At 39.7% G+C, this 20,821-nt stretch overlaps 1 protein-coding gene across 1 annotated transcript in view; it reads right to left on the bottom strand.

Annotated features, from left to right (window-relative positions):
- The window catches only part of LOC126298494 (uncharacterized), a 132,317-nt gene extending 124,074 nt beyond the window's left edge, over positions 1 to 8,243 (bottom strand). Inside the window, exon 1 of the mRNA XM_049989830.1 lies at positions 7,990 to 8,243. Coding sequence (XP_049845787.1) covers positions 7,990 to 8,100 — 111 coding nt within the window. The 5' untranslated portion in view covers positions 8,101 to 8,243. The remainder of the gene's footprint in view (positions 1 to 7,989) is intronic.
- Positions 8,244 to 20,821: the final 12,578 nt, after the last annotated feature.

The following is a 20,821-nucleotide window of genomic DNA, read 5'->3' as shown; positions in this document are numbered from 1 at the left end:
ATTAGTGACAAGGATATTGGAAGGAACTAAGTTACCTTGAGAGAAAAAGCTAGTCTTTTACCTATAATGAGACAGGGAGGCTATTGACAACCTAAACCAAAATAACCAAAAGCAAGGACAAAACACATACATGTTAATTGAAAATTCAAGAACTATGTCACTAGTGCACAGCTCATTTACATGTACTTATATTAAGTGGCTCAGTGGTGAAGTGCCAGCCTACAAATCTGAAGTTCTTGGGTTCAATTCCTTGTCATTCCTAAGATTTTTATCTGTCTCTTATCACTTATTTCTCATCTGGCAAAGTTTGCTGATGTGAAAAATGCCAATTCACACTGCAATTTGGAATCCACGTTAAACTGCAAATCCCCTTTAACTGGCTGGGTAAGCCAGTTCTCAACCCTAGAGGAAGGCAACAACATACCATCTTCAACAGGGCCACGACTAGTAAGGCACTGTAGTATTCAAAACAATTTTTGGATTGATGAAAGCTTTACCTTTTTTTTATATTAACAGTATTTCTGGATACCAGACTGTAATGAAACTACAACAAATCAAATTGTCACAAAATGAAATACTAAAAAAGTAAGAAATTTAGTAATGGCTTTGAAGAGCTGCTCAAGAAAGGTGGGGTGTCATACCACAGGTGCAAAAAAGTCAAAAGACAGAAGATCAACATATTTTAAATTAAATCAAACACTGGAAAGCACAGAGTTATAAATGGACTTCAAACAAACATTAGTCAAGGGAGTGAAATCATTGAGTTGGCAGCATATTGGCCAAATTAACAACACAATCAAGACAAATAAACATAATTCCACATTCTGTTTCCAAAATAGTTTCACAGGTTGTAACCTGGTGGATTTTCTTAATGAGAATTTGACAAAGCTATTTGTTATTGCCACAGAATTTCTTAATACAAGTGTGTCCAACATGACTGGGAGTGATCACAAGACACTAGCATTTTCAAGAATACTGGAAAGACTAATCTAGAGACCCTGCAGACCTATATCACACACGCCAGTTTGTAGAACAATTCTGGAATAGATCTTTAATTTTAATGTGATGACTTGACTCTTTGCTAATAATCTCCAAATCAGCATAATTTTGGAAATGACAACCAAAATAAATCCAGCTTCTTCTCTATTTAAAAAAAAACACAGAAGGCTATGTAGCATTGCCTTCAGGTGGAAGCCATGTGTCTTAATTTACTGAATTCTTCTGATACACTTTTGCACTACACTTAATCAATGAAGTATGTACTTGGATAACATTCAATTAGATGTTCTTATTGACTAAGGAATCCTTACCACGTATAACCTAATATGCAATTATACAGGCTGTATCATAAGTAATCGTGAAAAACTGACAAGGATGGAAGTATATTCAATAACATAAGCAAAAGAAGTTCTAATGAACATGGGTCAGAAAGAAAGCTGTGTATGTTATAATTACGGACATGTAGTAATGTGCCATCACTGATGTTAGTATAAAACATTTTCCAGTTAGGACGCATGTACTTGAAATGTAAAGTTTTCGATTAAGTCCTCATCTAATTGGGCTTATATTTCACCCATGACCTAACTTAACAAGAAATACAATACTGCTTCAGCACATTAAACTTGTTATACTTCCAAGCATCATGCCACACCTCCTACTGCCCGGCATCGTGCAGCAACTTGAAATTGCATGGAGTCAACAAGTCGTTGAAAGTCCCCTGCAGAAATACTGAGCTATGGTGCCTCTATAGCTGTACATAATTGCGAAAGTGTTGCTGGTGCAGAATTTTGTACACAAACTGATCTTTTGACTATGTCCCATAAATGTTCAAAAGGATTCAGTCAAGCAATCTGGGTAGCAAATCATTCACTCCACCAGAATGTTTTTCAAACCAACTGCAAACAGTTGTAGCCTGGTAACATGAAGCCCATGAATGGCTGTAAATGGTCTTCAAAGTAGCTGAGCATAACCATTTCCAGTCAATGATTGGTTCAGTTGGTCCAAAGGACCCAGTCCATTCCACTGCCCACACCATTATGGAGCCACCACCAACTTGCACAGTGCATTGTTGACAATTTGGGTCCATGGCTTCATGGGGTCTGTTCCACAATTGAAGTCTATCATCAGCTCTTACCAATCAAATCAGGACTCATTTGACCATGCCACAGTTTTCCAGTCATCCAGGGTCAAACCAATATGGTCACCAGCCCAGGAAAGGCAGTGCAGGTGATATCACACTGTCAGAAATGGCAATGGCATCGGTCATCTGATGCCACAGCCCATTAATGCCAAATTTCGCCACACTGTCGTAACGGATGTGTTCGTCATATCTCCAACACTGATTTCTATGGTTATATCACGCAATGTTGCTTGTCTGTTAACACTGAGCACTCTATGCAAACGCTGCTGCTCTGGATTGTTAAGTGAAGGCCGCCGGCCACTGCATTGTCTGTGGTGAGAGGTAATGCTTGAAATTTGGTATTCTAGGCACATTCTTGATACTGAGTATCTCAGAATATTGAATTCCATTATGATTTCCAAAATGGAATGCCCCATGCAGCTAGCTTCCAATACCATTCCACATTCAAAGTATTTTAATTCTCACCGTGTGGCCATAACCAGGTCGGAAACCTTTCCACATGAATCATCTAAGTACAAATGACTGCTCCATCACTGCATTGCCCCTTTATACCTTGTGTATGCATGGCTTGGACTGACAGTTGTCATTAGGGTTAGGGTCCACATTGACCAAGAAGTTTTTAGACGTCTACAGAAACCAGCTGGATACAGTGGTCCCTATAATAGCACAAAAAACTTGAGTTGCTAGTTTAGTGTATAGGGGCCTGAAGATGGTGCCAATGAGGCACCAAAAGTGGTAGCTAAATAAAATTATGCCCGTTGGTATCTATTTCCTTCAAATCTTTGACCAGCCGCAGTTCCATACCATTTACACAAGACGGAATTACAGAAAACCTGCTACCATTGTCGAGAGGGTCGAGGCTGGAGGAGGGAGCATTATGGTCTGGGGAATGTTTTTGTGGCATTCTCTGGGTGATCTCATCATTCTGGAAGGCGCAATGGATCAACTAAAGTACACATCTGTTCTTGGGGATCATGTCCATCCCCTACATGCATTTTTGTTTTTCCTCGGCACAGTGACATCCACCAGCAGGACAAAGCAATGTGTCCCACAGGCTGCTGTGTACATGATTGGTTTGAAGAGCACCAGGATGTGTTGACCAAATTGCCCACAACACCCGCTCCTGGTTGCAGGGTATTTTCTTTCAGACGTTTCACGCCATTTGGAAAAAAAGCAACGGCCACCTACCACAACTCATTGGAGGTCCAACTGTGGTACTGAGGTGCAAATTCCAGCCTTCAACATTGACGAACAGCAGTCACCGTGGGTGAAGGAACCATGTGTGTGCTGTAGAGGTCCATATGTAGCAACTTTCGCTGACCTGTCATTGAGGAGACACTGTTGGTAGCCCCTTAATTCATTTGGGCAGTCAGCTGTTCAATAGTTGCACATCGACTTGCCTGTACACATCTCCGCAGCTGTTGTTCACTCCTGTCATCTATGGCCCATGGTGCACCGTAGTTGCCTCGGCACTGGTTTTGCCATGCAAGACGTACTTTAACCACAGCGGAATGCAAAGAGCTTACAAACTCTGCCATTTCAGAAATTCTTCCACCCTTGGCCTGAAAGCCAATGTTCATTCCCTTTTCAATGTCAGATAAATTGCTCTTTTTTGCATTAGAACAATGACTGCTTGGTTTTACACATCCCCCTGACAAGCTTTATACATTCTTCGCTGCTAGTGCTGCCATCTGTGTGTGGTTATTGCACGCTGACATCAAAGATAGGTGGTGGTCACATTAAAGTGGCTGGACCATGTAGTTTCATAAAGTTTTGAAAGGCAATTCTCTTGGTATTTAATTTTCCTGTTTGCCACATGTAAGATTTTCGTATCTTCTCTTATGTCAAAGAAACACAGTATAGAGCTTCTGAAAGGTCTTCATGCTTGAGGGTGTTCCGGACAGACTGGGTGATTATAATTAAAATGCTGCTATTCACAGAGGCCCAGTATCGGCAGACATCATAATGCATTAATGATTCATGCTGGTAAACTAATTAGTTCCAACTGTGCCCAACATGTGTAAATGTGGCACTGTAGACTATCTGTATGACAGCATGAATACACACTATCATTTAGCAAGCAACAGCGTAAGTGAACAGGAAGGCTATTACGAAGAGAAATTAGCTTATGTGAATGGCAGTGCTGCACTGAGAGAGTATTGCCAATGGAAAGGTCTGAGGAGAGGCTCCATGTAAATTCAATGATTTAAAGAAGATGATAATGAAATTCAAAAACACAGTGGAGTTTGGGGTGGAACCTGGAAGAGGAAGTTTTTGACAAGGTTGCTGTTGCTGTAACTGACTATGCAGCACATTCCCTGCATAGTGCTAGTGGTCATGCAGTGTCATGAGAACTGTCCATCCCATGGTCAAGAGTACAGAAAGTTCTGCAGTTTATTTGACACTGGGTCCCATACAATATCTAAATTGTGCAGCAAATGTTCTAAATATGTTCTTCAGTTTCTGGCACGGATCAAAGCTGATGACATGTGGCTGGGAAATATTCTGTGGAGTGACAAGGCAAATTTTACACTACAGATTGCAGTGAATGCTGAATTCGGGGTACTGTTAAACTGTGTGTTGCACATGAAGAACCACTGCACTTGCCATATGCAAATGAGTGGTGTGTATTCAGCACCTTTATTCTCGGTCTGTTCTCCTTTGAAGAGAATACACCCAGAAGGCCTGTCAGGTGTGCTGTGAATTCTGAATGTTATCGAAACCTCCTTGTACAGCATGCAACTGGGTGGAAATTGCGTTTTCACGCAAGATGGGGCAACACTCATGTCACTTGCACAGTGGAAGATCTGCTTATGCAACCTTCCATGAACATGTTACCTCCAGAGATTTTATAGATGCATGGCCTGCATTATCACTGATCTGAATCCGCGTGACTTTTGGCTCTGGAGATATCTAAAGGAACAAGTTTACCAGAGATATATTCGGTCTCTACCTGATCAGAATGCTAGTATACATGAACATGTAGCTCAGATTATACCGGAAGTGCCGCAGGTAACTATTGATAATGTGGTTTTATGGATGCAGCATTTCTACATCTCTGGTACTCATACTGAACAAATTATTTGAGTGGCAGCTAATAATTAAATCATTATGCCTTTCTGACTTGTTTGACCTTTTCTGCCTACATCTTGTTCCTAAACTCTTACATGATAATATTTCTATAAATCTTTCTCACATTCACAACGACAGATTTGCTCCTGGTGGCCACAACTGGAACTAATTTTCTTTTTCCGATTGTAAATTGGTTTCGCTTTAAAACATCTACCAATGTTCACTCGCATATTATAATTACAGCTTACACTGGACCTCTGTGAATAGCGGCACTTGGTTGGTGAATTTTCCGTTCCCACAAAGGTCAAAATGATTTAATATTGGATATAAATAATTTGCTAGTTTTCTGCATTTTGCTGTGGTCCTGGAATCCTCAAAATACTTTTCTGAAAACTCTCTTTTTTAAAAAAAATCTGATTTTGTTACTGTTTAAGTCCCACAAGTGTACATTACAAGAGGCATGATAACACTGCCATACGAGATAACAGAGAGAATACAAACAAAACAACATCTCAGTGACAATGAAGATTACTGGTATTCTTACAAAAATGGTAGGATCATTTAGTTTCAGCACAAGATCATGAATATGATACTTCCAACCTTTCATTTATCTTCAGAACTAAGAGTTTAAAAATCTTCACTTATTATTTGATCACCCTAGGCAACTAAATTTGAGCGATACAGGAGATATGCAGTAGAAACTCCATGTCTGTTGTAGTGACATGATATTTTTTTCCCCCTGTATGCTGGAAGCCAAGGTTACCCACTTTGTATTTCCTATATCATGTATGTCACTTTAACACGAGCAAATGAAATTCATTGTGGAAAAGGCAAATGACTGGGTGGGAATTCTGGTGGAGGAGTACATCTTGCAAGAGTCCTATATGACCATGCTGATTGTAATTTTGTCTTACATCCTTATCAAGTTAGGCTCACAGAAGACCGAAGAGATAAGTAAAAAACTGAACAAGTTACAACTGTTTGCTAACATAAGAATATTATAGGTTAAGTGTAAGCAAATTTAAAGTGCGGCACAAAAGAAAAAAAAATTTGAGCACTCCATTTCGGTTTTGTGTGTGTATTTTTTTAAATATACCAGTAATGTCATAGAACAATTACTATCTTAGGCTCTAGTCTTGTTTTTCAGTTCATATATGAATATGCCTCATAATATAACAATTGGTTTCATGATGCACATGCACATTGTTTTAAGAAGTCATTTTTCTGATGACTCGACATGGTTCTCTTGTTGTTTGTTTAAAATATATGGTTGTATACATACTGTAGGGTTAGTAACTTCTTTTCTACTATGCCCCCCCCCCCCAACACAGTTACAAATATAACGTATGTTTCATGGCCTGTCCTAGCAAATACTGAACATAACTATATAAAAAACTAAAATTTGTAGGTGAAACTAATAATAATCAAACAGAATTACAATAAAAAGAGCACGAGACAGTACAAGATGAAGCATATGGGAAGTGTGTTTATAAGCACAACAAGTAAATTATAACAAAAACATAACAGAGGATTGTTTAGGATAAAATAACTGTTCCAGAAATAAAGTACTTCCTTATTTATTATTTTTATGCAGCAATAATGTGGTTACCATAAAAAGGTGTGAACACCCAGAAAGAGATATCTGGTTAGTGAAGAGGAAAATATGAACATTTAGTTTCTAGTTGTACTTGTACCACATAACCTAGTCACACATATTCTAAACACGTGCAATTAACACTTAAGTGTGGGGCAGAGGTCTAGATAGGGAAAGTAACACAAATAAGATATGCAAGATGTGGCTGGAAAAATATAAGAATGGAAAAAACATAAAGATGGACCAGTTAACACAAGGAAGCTCTACCAAACTGGAAACTAGATGTCAATAATAGAACACAAATCATTTGAAGGTGTTTTACAAGTAGATAGCAGTAATAATTATTATTGGTCACAGCCATCAATGATATGGAACCATGCACTGTTGACACACAGTACACTTTCACTCTCTCACAACGTCTGAGAGGTTTATAACCCAGATTCATGACTGAAGATATGAATTCTAACACAAAATGCTATGTAGACCCTGCCACACAAAATTAAAAACAAACTAATATAAAAAGCCACTCACCACACATTTTTGTGACCATCCTTAGACGAATAAATTACTAGTACTAATAACACTGCTTCTGAAAAAATAATACTGTCCGAGTTTTCAGAATCGTGGTGACAAACAGACATTTCAGAAAACGAAACTCTCGAAAAATATTTAAATACTTGCAGTTTTTAGGATGCATATATTTCATAAACAACAAATTTGTATCCACACGACTAGGAATAAATAATAGCGAATGGTCAATACAGCTACACAATTGTCCATTTAACACAGCTAAGTAATACAGTGCCACTAGTATGGTTCGATAGTTTACGAGGCTGTTTCGGAGGGAGCACACGGTTAAATGCCATTACTTATGGAGTTGTTAGAGAAACCACACTTAGAAATAATTGAATACATCAGATTTCTGGGGTCAAGGAAATTGGAGATGTGTAAAATAACTTTTGGCAGTGTCGTGTATTACGAACGATGGAAATGAGTCACTGAAAACTGAGGGCAGAACTTGGGCACAGTGAATCACTTGGCTAACGTTTAATGGAGAGTACAATGCCGATAAAAAAGAAAGTTTTAAAATGATTAATCCGCAAGTACAAACACTGGATCAAGTAGAAATCAAGGGAAAACAGTGGCAGATTGCCTAACACTGTACAAACAATAACAAACGTACCTGAAATTCTTTTTCATAGCTCCCATCAACTTTCTGGTTATCCAGATTCTCGACGTGATTCAGAAAATTTTGTAATATAGTTCGAAGAGGAGTCCTCCCTTGATCTTTCATTTCCGCCCAGCAGAAATATTCACCTACACGAACATTCAAAACAAACACAATTCATAACACACATTTCCACTCATCACAACTAACTTTGGCGTTCTAAACCACTAAACATCTTTGACAGTTGACAGCAAACCAAAGAGTACAGACATCACTGCAGGAACCTCAAGTTTAGCATCGCAGATTGAAACCCACAGACATACATTAATGTATGTCTGTGTTGAAAAAAGAGGTAAAATTCTACCTCCATGGTGCTGAAAGCATAGAGTATAAAAATCTATGGAGTGTGCATTCGGATGCGCAACACACAGAACATTAATAAATGAGACGCGCCAGCGCAAGTCCCGTGTTAAAAAATGGAAACATGGAACGATAGCAGCGCTCCAAGTGAAGTGGAGATGAACTGAAGAAAAAGAAAACATTAAATATAGTAGGTTTTTTGTGCTTTTGATTTTCACCAATACAAATCTTCCGAACTTCCAAAGTTATGTTTATGGCAAGCATCAGTATAAAACAAGTTAAACGTAGATGTAAAATACTGCAGTACAGCAGTGACTTTAATTCACGTTTATCACAATACGAACGGCGTTTCTTGTACCATATACATAATATTCATTATGTAAACCTACGAAAAAAACTCACGAATGTGAATGGAAGCTTATTTCATCATCGGTACAGCAGATTAATTCGAATAATACATTAATTTACTAACAGAAAATTTTGCTATCCTTGTTATCTTTATATTTTTCTTGTCTTACACAAGTTCAGTCGACAGGAAATGAATCAATCTGCTTTTCTTCTTGCATGTTAAAGCTACAGGTAACACATTATTGCATTCTCCTCGAGACACACATGTAGGTGAATTAATACAATATAATCGTGAACACAAGTCCTACCTGCAGACAAACAATTAAGTTCCTTTATTCAATACATTTTCTCTCCCACATGCCTGTTGTTAACAGCATGTGAAACTATCTTACTGGGCATTTGCCAGTAAGTGTAAATAACGTCTTCTACCATAGCTTTGCAACAGTAACTGTGGTACAAATAGCAGACTTTTACGTGTGACAACCTGCTGGTGCATAGTTTTTCCAGTTGACCTTCATAGCAGCCCCGGATTTACCATATTTCCGAACCGCACCAAAAACTTGATAGTGGCACCCCCCCCCCCTTCCCTCTCATCAAGCGTTTGAGATATGACGTCAAAAACGTAAGAAAATCTGTTTTTCAAAAATACTAGGGCTATCCAGAAAGTACATTACGTTTTCGTTTGTGTCCGTTAGGGGCGGGGCTTCGGCCATCTTGGTGTCATGGCATTCCGCCGCTGAGTCGGCATCCTCACAGAACACCAATATTGTAGAAGTTTTTTTTTTTAATAAAGGATGGGGCCCCTCCACGCCCACACCAACGTGGTGACCAAGCCAAAAGTTCTACTGTCACCTCCGTAAACATGTTAGTTTTTTTAATCAGGCATCACAGGAATGCCATAGCAGAAGTGCAAAGACCACGTTATTATACGGAAACACAGAACGACACCAGCGCTAAGTGTGGCCTGACTGTGAACTTCAATACGAAAAAATATGGCGCAAAAATCTCTTATGTTTATTTATAAATATTTTTCATTTAATCTTTGAATGTGGGCTGCATAGTGCAGTAATAAAGGTTTTTGAGATCTTGCAAAGTAATATATAAAAGAAATCTCAATGAAAAACAAACATTAACTACTCGTAGCTGCAGTTTACATTGTGAAAATTTTCGTAAATTACGTCACCTTTTGACTGTGAAATTTTTTTGTACAACTTAATATTGCGATTTTGGCCGTGTGGCCATTATCATGTGGAAATAGACGAGCTTTAGCACCTGTCAGACTAAGAAATCATCTGACATTGCATGCATATATAAATGATTTTTACGTTTCCACATATCCTAAAGCACATTATGTCCACTCGCAAGATCGAAAGTGGAATAGTAGGTTACACAAATAAATAACTACACAGCTAATGGATAACCAAGAGGCCATTTACAAAAAAAAATATGTGCTATAAATCAAGGATGCACTGTAAAGTCTACAAAATCCGATTTATTATTTTTTCTGTTGATTGTTATTTATGGATATTCAGTCATCTGAAATTGAACTTCTGCACAGTTCAAATAAATTTATGAAACACACAAAATACTACTTTACATCAACTGAAAAACAAATTGGGAACAGAGCAGGTAGACACTCCATTAATGTAGCCAAAATGTTTTTGCGGATGAGACATACAAAGAAAGTGAACTGCAACACATAACATTTTCTTTTCTTTTTTCCCCAACTTGGCTGTTATTTTGGCAACACCCATCATGTTTAAATAATGAAAGAAGACGCTGGTACAAGATTTATTTTTAACATTTTTATTTATTTACTTCCTCTTTGAAAACTTTGTTTGGTACACTACTGAAAATTAACATAAATTCCCCTTGACAGCACTTTATTCATTATACTTTTAGATTACAATCATCACATCTAGAAAGTGTTAAGTTATGTTCCTGCTGAATTGCCAGATTTTGTCATAACAAATGAAAGGCATGATTTTCGTACAAGAACATGTAATTCTCTGCTTTTAATACAACATTTGTATATGTATATGGAGCTTACTCTCACTGTACACATAATAAACAAAATACAAAGTCTTTTAACATGATTTGAACTTGTTTTTAAGTTGTTGCATACACAATTTCCTCTTGTTTGTAAATTTCTTTTCTTTCACATACCTGTATATTATGAATGGAATACTTGTCTTCAGAAGTCTCTCTTCAATGTCATGTATATTACAAATTGTTGTATGAGATAGAACAAATGCTTTTTTAAAAAAATTATCATGTAGTCTTGTTGTGTGACCATGACTATTTAGATACTCATACAGCTGATCATGGAGTGCCCTTAGGAAAATCATGACTCTTTCACTTGTATATTTCAAATGAGAATGCTCCTCACTATTCTCTTTAAATGAGGTAAACAAATGATTTTCAGTCACAACAGAGGAGTAGAGACTCGTATTACATGTTTCACAATCATCTGGAACATCTATGGTTTTAATACATAGCCTGCTACATAGGCTAAGGATTGTTGATCTTCTACAGACTCGATGATACCATCTGAGTAAGAATAAATTTGCTCAGGTGTATCAGTGTCATTCATCTCACATTCACTTAAATGTTCACTCCTACCACAAGCTGCCAAAAAGTTACACAAACTGCTCAAGGGAGTGTAATCATCATTTTCACAGTTATTTACACTCATGGCTTTGAAAGGCAAAGTCATATGATTGACAACACATGTCTTCAGACCTTGTACAAACTGAAAACAAGTTGGGTTTGTATTAGCAATACCATGTTGTCTTATACAACAAAAGAAATTTTCTAAAGCTTCTTGATTGAACACCTTTAAATTTAAGTACTTAAAGCCAACCACTTTCAAGGTCTTCCACAAGAAAATAATAGACTGTAATGTAATCTGCCAACCTTTTATGAAGCTAAACATATAAGTCTTGTTTCTTCCCGTTTTTAAATCTATTATTTGCCAGCTGCCTATTTCCCTCAATATGCTATACCACATTTCTAAATGTGGTGAATTTTCTGATAAATCACACCTAAATTGTTTTCCATCTCTGGGATATTGCTCATTACTGTTGAGTGAATCAAAGAGATTATCTACCTTTTCCAGAAAACTCAGCTGTTTGTATAACTTCAGATGGTAATGTGTGAGTAGAAACATATGTTTCAATTGCAGCTGCAACATTATGGCTCATTTGTGCAGCAGCACCTTTTACCTTCATTTTGATGTGGGAATCAGAAAAGTTAAAGTGTTGTGCTTTTAATTTGGGTAGAGTTTTGAACCTTTTTTTTTATCCAAAAAGATCACTGTACTGATGCACTCAAACTTTGCTGCTTTGTGAGGTTCAAATTGAATTTTATTATCTACCAAAGCATTTCTAGTGTTTTTGAGCTGATGTGGTACATCATAAATGGTACCAATTATTTGATGATTGATGACAAAATGAAATATACTGGGCTTCAACAAATTTGTTTCACACAGTTGCTTAAGGGCCTTTTGGTTTGTTGCATTCTGGTCACATACAGTACAAACCACTTTGAACCCAATATTCTGTAGTTCACTTATGATGTGAACAATGAGTGATTTCAAATGGGTGTAGTGAAAAGTGGTTGTGATAAAGTAATATGCTAGAACTTGTTTCCAATTTCTGTGAATGCCTTTCAGCATAAAAACCAATGCTTGACTAGCAGCCACAGGTGAACATTCAAAATGACCCAAGTCCTGATACCCATAGATTAGCTGTTTGTGTGCATCATAGTACATACCATCATCCAGAGACATTTCATCAAAAAGTCATTTTCTCCTTCTTCAGAGCTGACTTTTTCACTTACAATGTTATTTAATGAAAATTGCTTCATCAACTTATATTCTTGTTTGTATATGGTGTGGGTGTCAGTTCCGTCATGTTATTTGAAAAGCTAAATTATTATTTTCGATTTCAGATACGTCGCCTAGCTTGTGGCAGAACAGTCAACGTAAAAAAACATCCAGATCATAGTGGAATTTTTGCAGTTTGCCGCAAAAACAAAGCACAATATAGAAAAAAAGATTAAGAACAAACAAAAGCCGAAATCAACTACAATAAAATGAGAGAGTGTGGTAAAAATGGTTTAATCTCCTGTGGCAGCTGACGACAACACAGTCGAAACTTTCTCCCCAGAAAACCTTGATGTGACGTGATATGATATGACACCCCATTGACAGCCTGTGTGAATGTCGTGATTTGGAAGGCACTGTGTAATGTTTTGAAATGACAGTGGTGTGAATTGGCCTTAGAAGTTACGGTATTCCAGAAATTATATCCATGTACTGAAAATCACTTTAAAGTGCATGACAAGGGGCACTCTCCATTGTATATTAGAGTTTATTCTCATTCCATTCCCATATGGGGCACAGGAAGCACAACTATTTCAATGCCTCTGTGTGCACTGTAATTAGTCTGTCTTGTAGGAACAATTGATGTAATGATCGCGCTTTAGTATGTGTTAACTTTGATGTACACTTATATCCCTGAAAGCTCTCTCTTTGTCTATCGCTCCTGTGCAACCAACACCACCTTGATGGGAAGTCCGAATAACAGTGACATTACTGATAAATGGCGGTAGTCAACAGTTGTCTTGGGCTATATCAATAATGTGTCAAGTATACACAACTCATTGTGCTGTGTGATCGTTAGGAGCTTGTTATTTAAGCACACATAATTGATAAAGGCCAATTTATACTGACCTTCACATCACATCCCATCAAAACATTCTGCAATGTGTTTCAAATGGCAGCATCCAACTGACCATCATGTTACATCGTGGTGCCATCAAGATTTCACAGGAAGAAAGTTTCTATGGTTGATATCATGGTCTGTTGTTGATCACATGACATTCAAGCTCATTTCCTCCCGATGCACAGCCGTGTGGTCAACCTCCATACTTTGTTTCATCATGCTTTTCTTGGTTGATATCAAATGTTGTTGTAAGTCTTTGTTATTCGTTATTTTTGTAATTTGTTGTTATAATGGATGATGAAAGATTAATTGAAGCAGTGAAGCAGCAACCTGAATAGTATGATTTGAGCAATAGGAAATATTCAAACTCTGTTAGGAAAGAAGCACTGTGGAACAAATAAAGAATGTGTAAGGTCTGATTCCTAAACATCTTAAATCTTCTCATGTTTGTGTTGTAATTATCATGTGCCAAAAACATTTTTCAATATTACTTTTAAAGTACATGCCTCCTACTACATTTATAAAGTGGATTTTCATGTACACTGGTATTTAATATCTTACAATCAAATGGATTGCAATATGGGTGCAATTTGAAGTGAAAAAGGTAGTGTGAGTAGAATCAGATTGATTAGCAAGTGGAATTTATTTGTGTGTTGTCAGCCATTTGCTATGTTTGATAAAGAAATGGACTTAAACTTTCAGGTACTGCAAAAGAGACAAAATGTTTTTTTGTGAAGTATACATCAACTACCGTTTTAGAGTTATTTGCTTAAATATGTCTTTGTGGCAAGTTTATGAATTGTTAAGTAACTTTGTGTACAGGTGCTGACAGATCGAGTACTGGAGTCCTTTGTTTTCAAAAAAAGAAAAGGGAATTTTTGTAAAAATGCGTGAGCTATGGATGGCAATGGACCCTCACAAAGCCGTGCACAGGCCCTGGATTGGCGACACATCAGATTTTTCCAGTATGTGCCGCTATCCCACGGCTTGTTCACGTACTCGACGAACAAACAACCTTTCAGCTGACGGGGTGGCGCTTAGGGAAGCGTCGCTTGCCTAGGCAGAGCTCCTACAGCAGCCAATCAGAAAGGTCCAGAAGATCACGTGTGAGCGCCCACTGCGCTGAGCTGGGCGAACGAGGCGTGTGGATCGCTCTCTTTTACTGACGGGCCCCCGACGAAATCAGACGCATTGCCCGGTTGCCTCCGTGCACGTTTCGAGCCCCGGCTCAGTCTGTTTGGGCCTTAGGGCCGCTAAACTCACATAATGTACCCTGCCTATGTCATCAGTAAATGTTTTCTCAATAAAAGGGAGGCAGTTTGCCGACCGTAGTTGAAAAAGTAACACTTGTTCTTTTTGAGACCCCACTTCCACCTCAGCCACATCCTGACATGCACAACTGGTGTCAGTGAAGTGGGATCTGACCCACCATGCGGTCTAACAACTATTGAAATTACGGGTAGATGCCAGGACAATTTCTTTGACCTGGGGGCCATGCAGTAAATTAACTTCTTGTGGTGCTGGAAGCACCGATACGACACTGCACCTGTCCCTGTTGCCATCGCCTCGGCCCTGGTGGCCCTTTTTATTTCAGCATTAACGCACGCGATACAGCGACATCGCCGCGCGTTGACCATCACGCCGCCAACCGAGCTGCAGTCAGCCGGATGCCACTGTATCAGATGCTGCCCGGGCAGCACTTCTCACCGCCGCTGTAGCGTCGCTGCGCAGCCTGCAGTTAACGCCCGGATGCCGCTTCGTCTGCATTCGCCGCCTTCGACGCCGCCGCCAACGTCGCCGCCTCCAGCATAATGAAGTAGTGTGAGTCGCGAGCAATTGCAGTAGCCTGACCTCGCTATCTTGGTAGCAATTCTTTGAGTTGTTTGTGAAGTCATTTTGTAAACATGCCTGACACCCGCTCAAATAAGCAAGCAGGAGATGCTGCCAAAATTCCTGGCACAGACCCTGTCACTATGTTAGAAGAACAGGTAAGACAGTAAACTATGCAATAGATGGAATTGCAGGAGCAGTGCCATGCGCTTTCAGCGGAAAGCAACAAAAAAGTTACAATTGAACAAGCAGCTGCAAGCGCTAGTCGCGTCTCTGCAGATAGCACAGTTCCACCTATGTCCACTCTTGTAGGCAGTTTCCCTGCCGCAAATATCATCCCGACTTTCGCGGGTAAAACTAACGAAAATGTAACGACATTTTTTCAGTGTGTCAAAGATGTAGGTAGGACTTGTGGGTGGCCTGATAGTTTCCTTTTGAGTGTGCTGAAGCTGAAACTAGCAGGAGATGCTCGAACGTATGTTGAGTCAGTCGACACTCTGCGAGATGTTATCATTTTTGAAGCCTTGGCTAAAGGGTTAGCAGAGCGCTATTCCGATAAGGGAGGTGTCAGTTATTATTGGGGTTTGCTGTCTACCTTACGACAGAAAACCATTGAAGATTTAGAAGTATTTGCTGATCGAATCCGCACGGTATCGTGTCGCACTTATGTGCTTAGCAACTGCCAGACCCGTAATGAAGTTTTAACAGAGAAAGCAGAAGCAAGGGCTATAGATGTGTTCATTCGAGGGATTAACCTGCAAACCGGGACAGAAGTGAAAATGGCTTCCCCTACTACATTGCACAAAGCTTTGCGAATTGCACTGCTAGGCGAGGAAGCAGGGAGATTTGTTACTAACCCATCGCAAAGTAACGAGTCGCGGCGCGTGTTTCTTAATGACGCAAAATGTCAGCGCTGCGGGAAGTTTAATCATACTGCCGCGCGCCGTGTTGTGGCAGATGCCACAAGGTCGGGCATGCTATTGCCACATACCCCCAAAACAATGTAACCAGACAAAGGCAGCAAAATGTTCCACAGACAAACAGGTAACGGGGTAGTTACCAACAGGGAAATGGTCGGAGGGCAGGCTCAGCCACCAACCCTCGCCCCCGATAAAAGTAATGAAACCGGTGTATAAAAAGCAGCAGAAAGATGAGGTGGCAAATGTTTTGCTAGAGGGTAAACTTAGGGGTAGAACAATTAGAGTGTTAGTAGATACGGGAGCACAAATTAGCGTGCTGTTTGTCCCCTATCACGATAAGCGGAGGTTGAAAGCGCCCCGCTATCACATTGCCGGATTGGGTGAGGGACTGATCATTCCTGCCGGGTCATCTTTTGTTAGTTTTCAGTTAAGTAAAAAAACGTATGGTTTTAATATGGAGGTTGTACGGAAATGTAGGAGAGACTTTGATATCATTCTAGGCAATGATTTCCTCAATGAGTACCAAGGGGTAATCGATTATAGGACGCACACCGTCCGATTTGGCGAGGAAACTTGAAACGTCCCCTTAGAAAAATTATACATGACTGTGCTTAAAGTGACACACAATATTTTTAGCGCAACGCAATCTGACTTTCAAAAATCCCTACAATGGCCCTGACTAACAATAACCTATACCTTTCAAAAGTCACTTACCTCACAAAAATCTTCATTACTCGAACTACTGCAATACAGCGACCGCCACTACTGCCAGCTAAATAAAAGATTCAAACTACTGAAGCACTAACTTCTGATAGGCATAGTTAGCAAATGAAAGATTTTGATAGAGAACCAACAATGTATTTACCTTAGTAGTGTTCAAAAGTCATAATATATATATCAGTTCGAGATATCCAGTCTTACAAATGCACTGTCTGTGATGGACACACGTCCAGATCATCCGCTCTCAAAATTCCGCCATCTCTCTCCTCACATCCACCACTGCTGGCGGCTCACCTCCAACTGCGCAACGCCACGCGCTGTTGACATTTAGCTGCCCAACACTACAATGGCGAGTATTACAATAATGCCAACCAGCCACAGACTGCACACAGCACAGCCAGTGATTTTCATACAGAGCGCTACGTGGCGTTACCAATATAAAAACCTAGACAGCCTACTTACAAACTCACTTTCTCGGTGGCGTTCGGGCCGAAAGCGCGCGAGGAAACTGTGAGGGACGGCCGCTCTCACAGGATCAGACAGAACCGCGTACATGGCCCATTAAATCGTTACGGCCAGTTACCACTGAGAGTGGGACAGGTAAGGTTCTATGGATTGATATCAAAGCTCCATTGCATACTAGTTCAATCGTTTTTGTGGATCCGCTCCGTCAAAACGATGTGTGGGACAGGTTACAAGTTCATGTGAAGAGAGGTTTATGTGCTGTAGAGAGTAAAGGGAAGAAGTTTTGTGTACCTGTATGTGTTGATAATTTTGGTTTGAGAAAGATAGAGATTCCACGTGGAACAGTTTTAGCAAGTGGTCAGGAAATAGGAGATGACGATTCTTCAGTGGTAAATGAAAGTGAGAGTCAAAATAGGAAGCAGTTCCCTATTAGAAGTGTGCGTACCCTGATACCCTCTTTGCAAAAGCAATTTAATGAAAAGTTAGAGCATTTGAGTAAAGCAGAGCAGAGGCTAAATGGCCCATATTGGAAGAATTTACGTGGTTGTTTGAGGAAAGGCAATATTTGCCTGCTACTGACCTCATACAGCACGAGATTCCCGCCGGGGATGCTAGACCTATATCTCAAAAGGCATATAGGATCCCTTATCATTTACAGCCAATAGTGGAAGACACAGTTCAACAGCAGCTAGCAGCAGGGATTATTCAACCCTCTGCCACCCACTGGTCGTCACCAATCGTTCTGGTTCGTAAGAAATCAATCAATGGCGAGAAGAGTTATAGGCTCTGTGTTGATATGAGAGCGGTGAATAAAGTAACAACACCTGATACTTATACTTTGCCTCGTGTTGACGAAACCCTAGATCAATTAGGAAACTGCAAGTATTTCACCACTTTAGATATGCGATCAGTGTATCATCAGAGTCCTACAGCTCTCAAGGACATACCTAAAACCGCCTTTATTGTTCCTACGGGTTTGTATGAGTTTTTACGCATGCCATTTGGTCTCAGGAATACTCCTGCAACCTTTCAAAGATTTGCTGATTTATTGTTACGTGGTTTAAAGCCCACTACATGTTTAGTTTATTTAGACGATATTATTGTATTTTCTAGAACTATTGAAGAACATGCAGAAAGGTTGAGGTGTGTTTTGTCACGCTTGCAGAGTGCCCATTTAAGTCTGAAGATAGAAAAATGTTCATTTGCACAGTCACAAGTCCAGTACATGTCATTAGTGCTGAAGGTGTCAGACCAGATCTTCGGTTGACTGAAGCTGTGAGAGATTTTCCCACCCCAACCAATGTAAAAGAGTTACAGTCACTGCTTGGCCTATATAATTACTATCGCCGGTTTGTGAAAGACTATGCCACCATTGCTAAGCCATTAACCAAGTTGTTGAAAAAAGGTGCAGTTTTCGAGTGGTCAGAAGAATGTGAAGAAGCTGTAAAGAAGATTAAAGAAGTACTAACAAGCTCACCTCTGTTAGTCTATCCAGATTTTGGAAAACCTTTTATTCTTGCAACCGATGCCTCGGATTTTGCTCTGGGTGCAGTCCTTAGCCAAGAATGTAACTGAGAGGAAAGACCTGTTGGGTTTGCCTCCTGCCAGGTGAATCAGGCTGAAATAAATTATAGTACTACTGAAAAGGAATTGCTTGCACTTATGTTCGGGGTAAACTATTTTAAATGTTATTTGTATGGTAGAAAGTTCACCGTAATAACAGATCACGCGGCATTAACTTGGATGTTGAATCTGAAAGATCCTAGCAGTCGTTTTACTAGATGGGCTTTAAAACTTGCCGAATATGACTACGAGGTTAAGCATAAACCTGGTAGATTGCATTCTAATGCTGACTCCCTGAGTCGTAAAGTAAGGGTAGTTCAAACAAATGATGTTTTGATTGAGGAACTGAAAGAGGCGCAAAGCCGAGATGTTGAAAGTCATAGGTATGTTACCAGTGTAGATTTTATTACTGAATATGGTATTTTATACCGAAAGACTCCGGGTGGTAATTGAGTTGCAATTCCTAACGAATTACAGTCCAGAATAATAGCTCAATGCCATGATAGTTTGCAAGCATGCCACAATGGGCGAAAAGCAACAAATGCAAGGATAGCTGCACGGTATTGGTGGAAAAACAGAAAAAGATGTTCAAAAGTATATCCAAAATTGTTTACCTTGCGCTCAAAGAGCACCCCCTCCTAGGACCAAAATACCTTTAGAAAGCCTTTCAGAGGCGATGAGAACATTTTCAGAATATTGCTCTGGATATCGTCGATCATTTTCCACAAAGCAATCAAAACAATAAATATATCCTGTCCATTATGGACCACTTTTCTCGATACCTTGTTTTGGTACTTATCGCTTATATGACAGCAGAGACAGTTGCTAGAGAATTTGTCAATCACTTAGTTTTGCTTTTCGGCAGCCCTGACGCTGTTCTAACAGACCAAGGGACGAACTTTTTGTCGGCTTTATTCGTTCAAGTGTGCAAGCTTCTAGGAATCAAAAAGTGGAGAACCACCCCCTTTCATCCAAAGGCAAATGGCCGCCTGGAACGTGTCCACAGGATAATTAAGAAAATGTTAAGTTACTATGTAAACAGAACGCATTCAGATGGGGACCATTATATCAATATAGTCGCTTCAGCCTATAATAGCCGTGTCCATGAGTCAACAGGCTATAGTCCTTATGAGATAGTTTTTGGCAAACCTATGATCTCACCTTTTGAATTGGACAAATTGCCCCCAGGTGTGGATACAACCGAAGTCAAGAGGTTAGCTCGCCGTTTCAAGTCAATTTGGAAACAAGTTCAAACCAATAATTCGAAAGCCACCAAAAAACAATTACAGCGGAGTAATAAGAATGCAGTAATCCCCCTTTACAAGACTGGAGATTTAACATTGTTGCATAACCCAACAGTAAGACGAGGAAGAACAAAGAAGTTTGCACCTCAATATGAGGGACTGTACCCTATCATTCGGTTAACCTCTCCAGTAAATGCTGAAATCCAGTTGGCAGGCCGGCCGCGGTGGCCGTGCGGTTCTGGCGCTGCAGTCCGGAACCGCGGGACTGCTACGGTCGCAGGTTCGAATCCTGCCTCGGGCATGGGTGTGTGTGATGTCCTTAGGTTAGTTAGGTTTAAGTAGTTATAAGTTCTAGGGGACTTATGACCTAAGATGTTGAGTCCCATAGTGCTCAGAGCCATTTGAACCATTTGAACCAGTTGCCAGATCGGTTAGTGATAGTACGTTTTGATCGTCTGAAACCCTTTTATGGAAAAGCACCTTCCATTCCGACAGTTTTGCCTGATCCATCGCCTAGTAATGTATCAACTATGCCAGGACCTACAGTGAATAAAGTAAAGAAAAAGAAGGTAAAACCTTTACCTGTCAGACCTAGATATTCCTTAAGGAACAAGCATCCTTATGCATTGAGGTCAAGAGACTAAGTTTGTATCTTGTTTTGTAGTGTATC

Source organism: Schistocerca gregaria, chromosome X (genome assembly GCF_023897955.1).
Source record: "Schistocerca gregaria isolate iqSchGreg1 chromosome X, iqSchGreg1.2, whole genome shotgun sequence".
In the NCBI taxonomy this organism is placed as follows: Eukaryota; Metazoa; Arthropoda; class Insecta; order Orthoptera; family Acrididae; genus Schistocerca; species Schistocerca gregaria.
The sequence above is the reverse complement of the archived record's forward strand: the minus strand, read 5'-3'. Positions and strand labels throughout refer to the sequence as shown.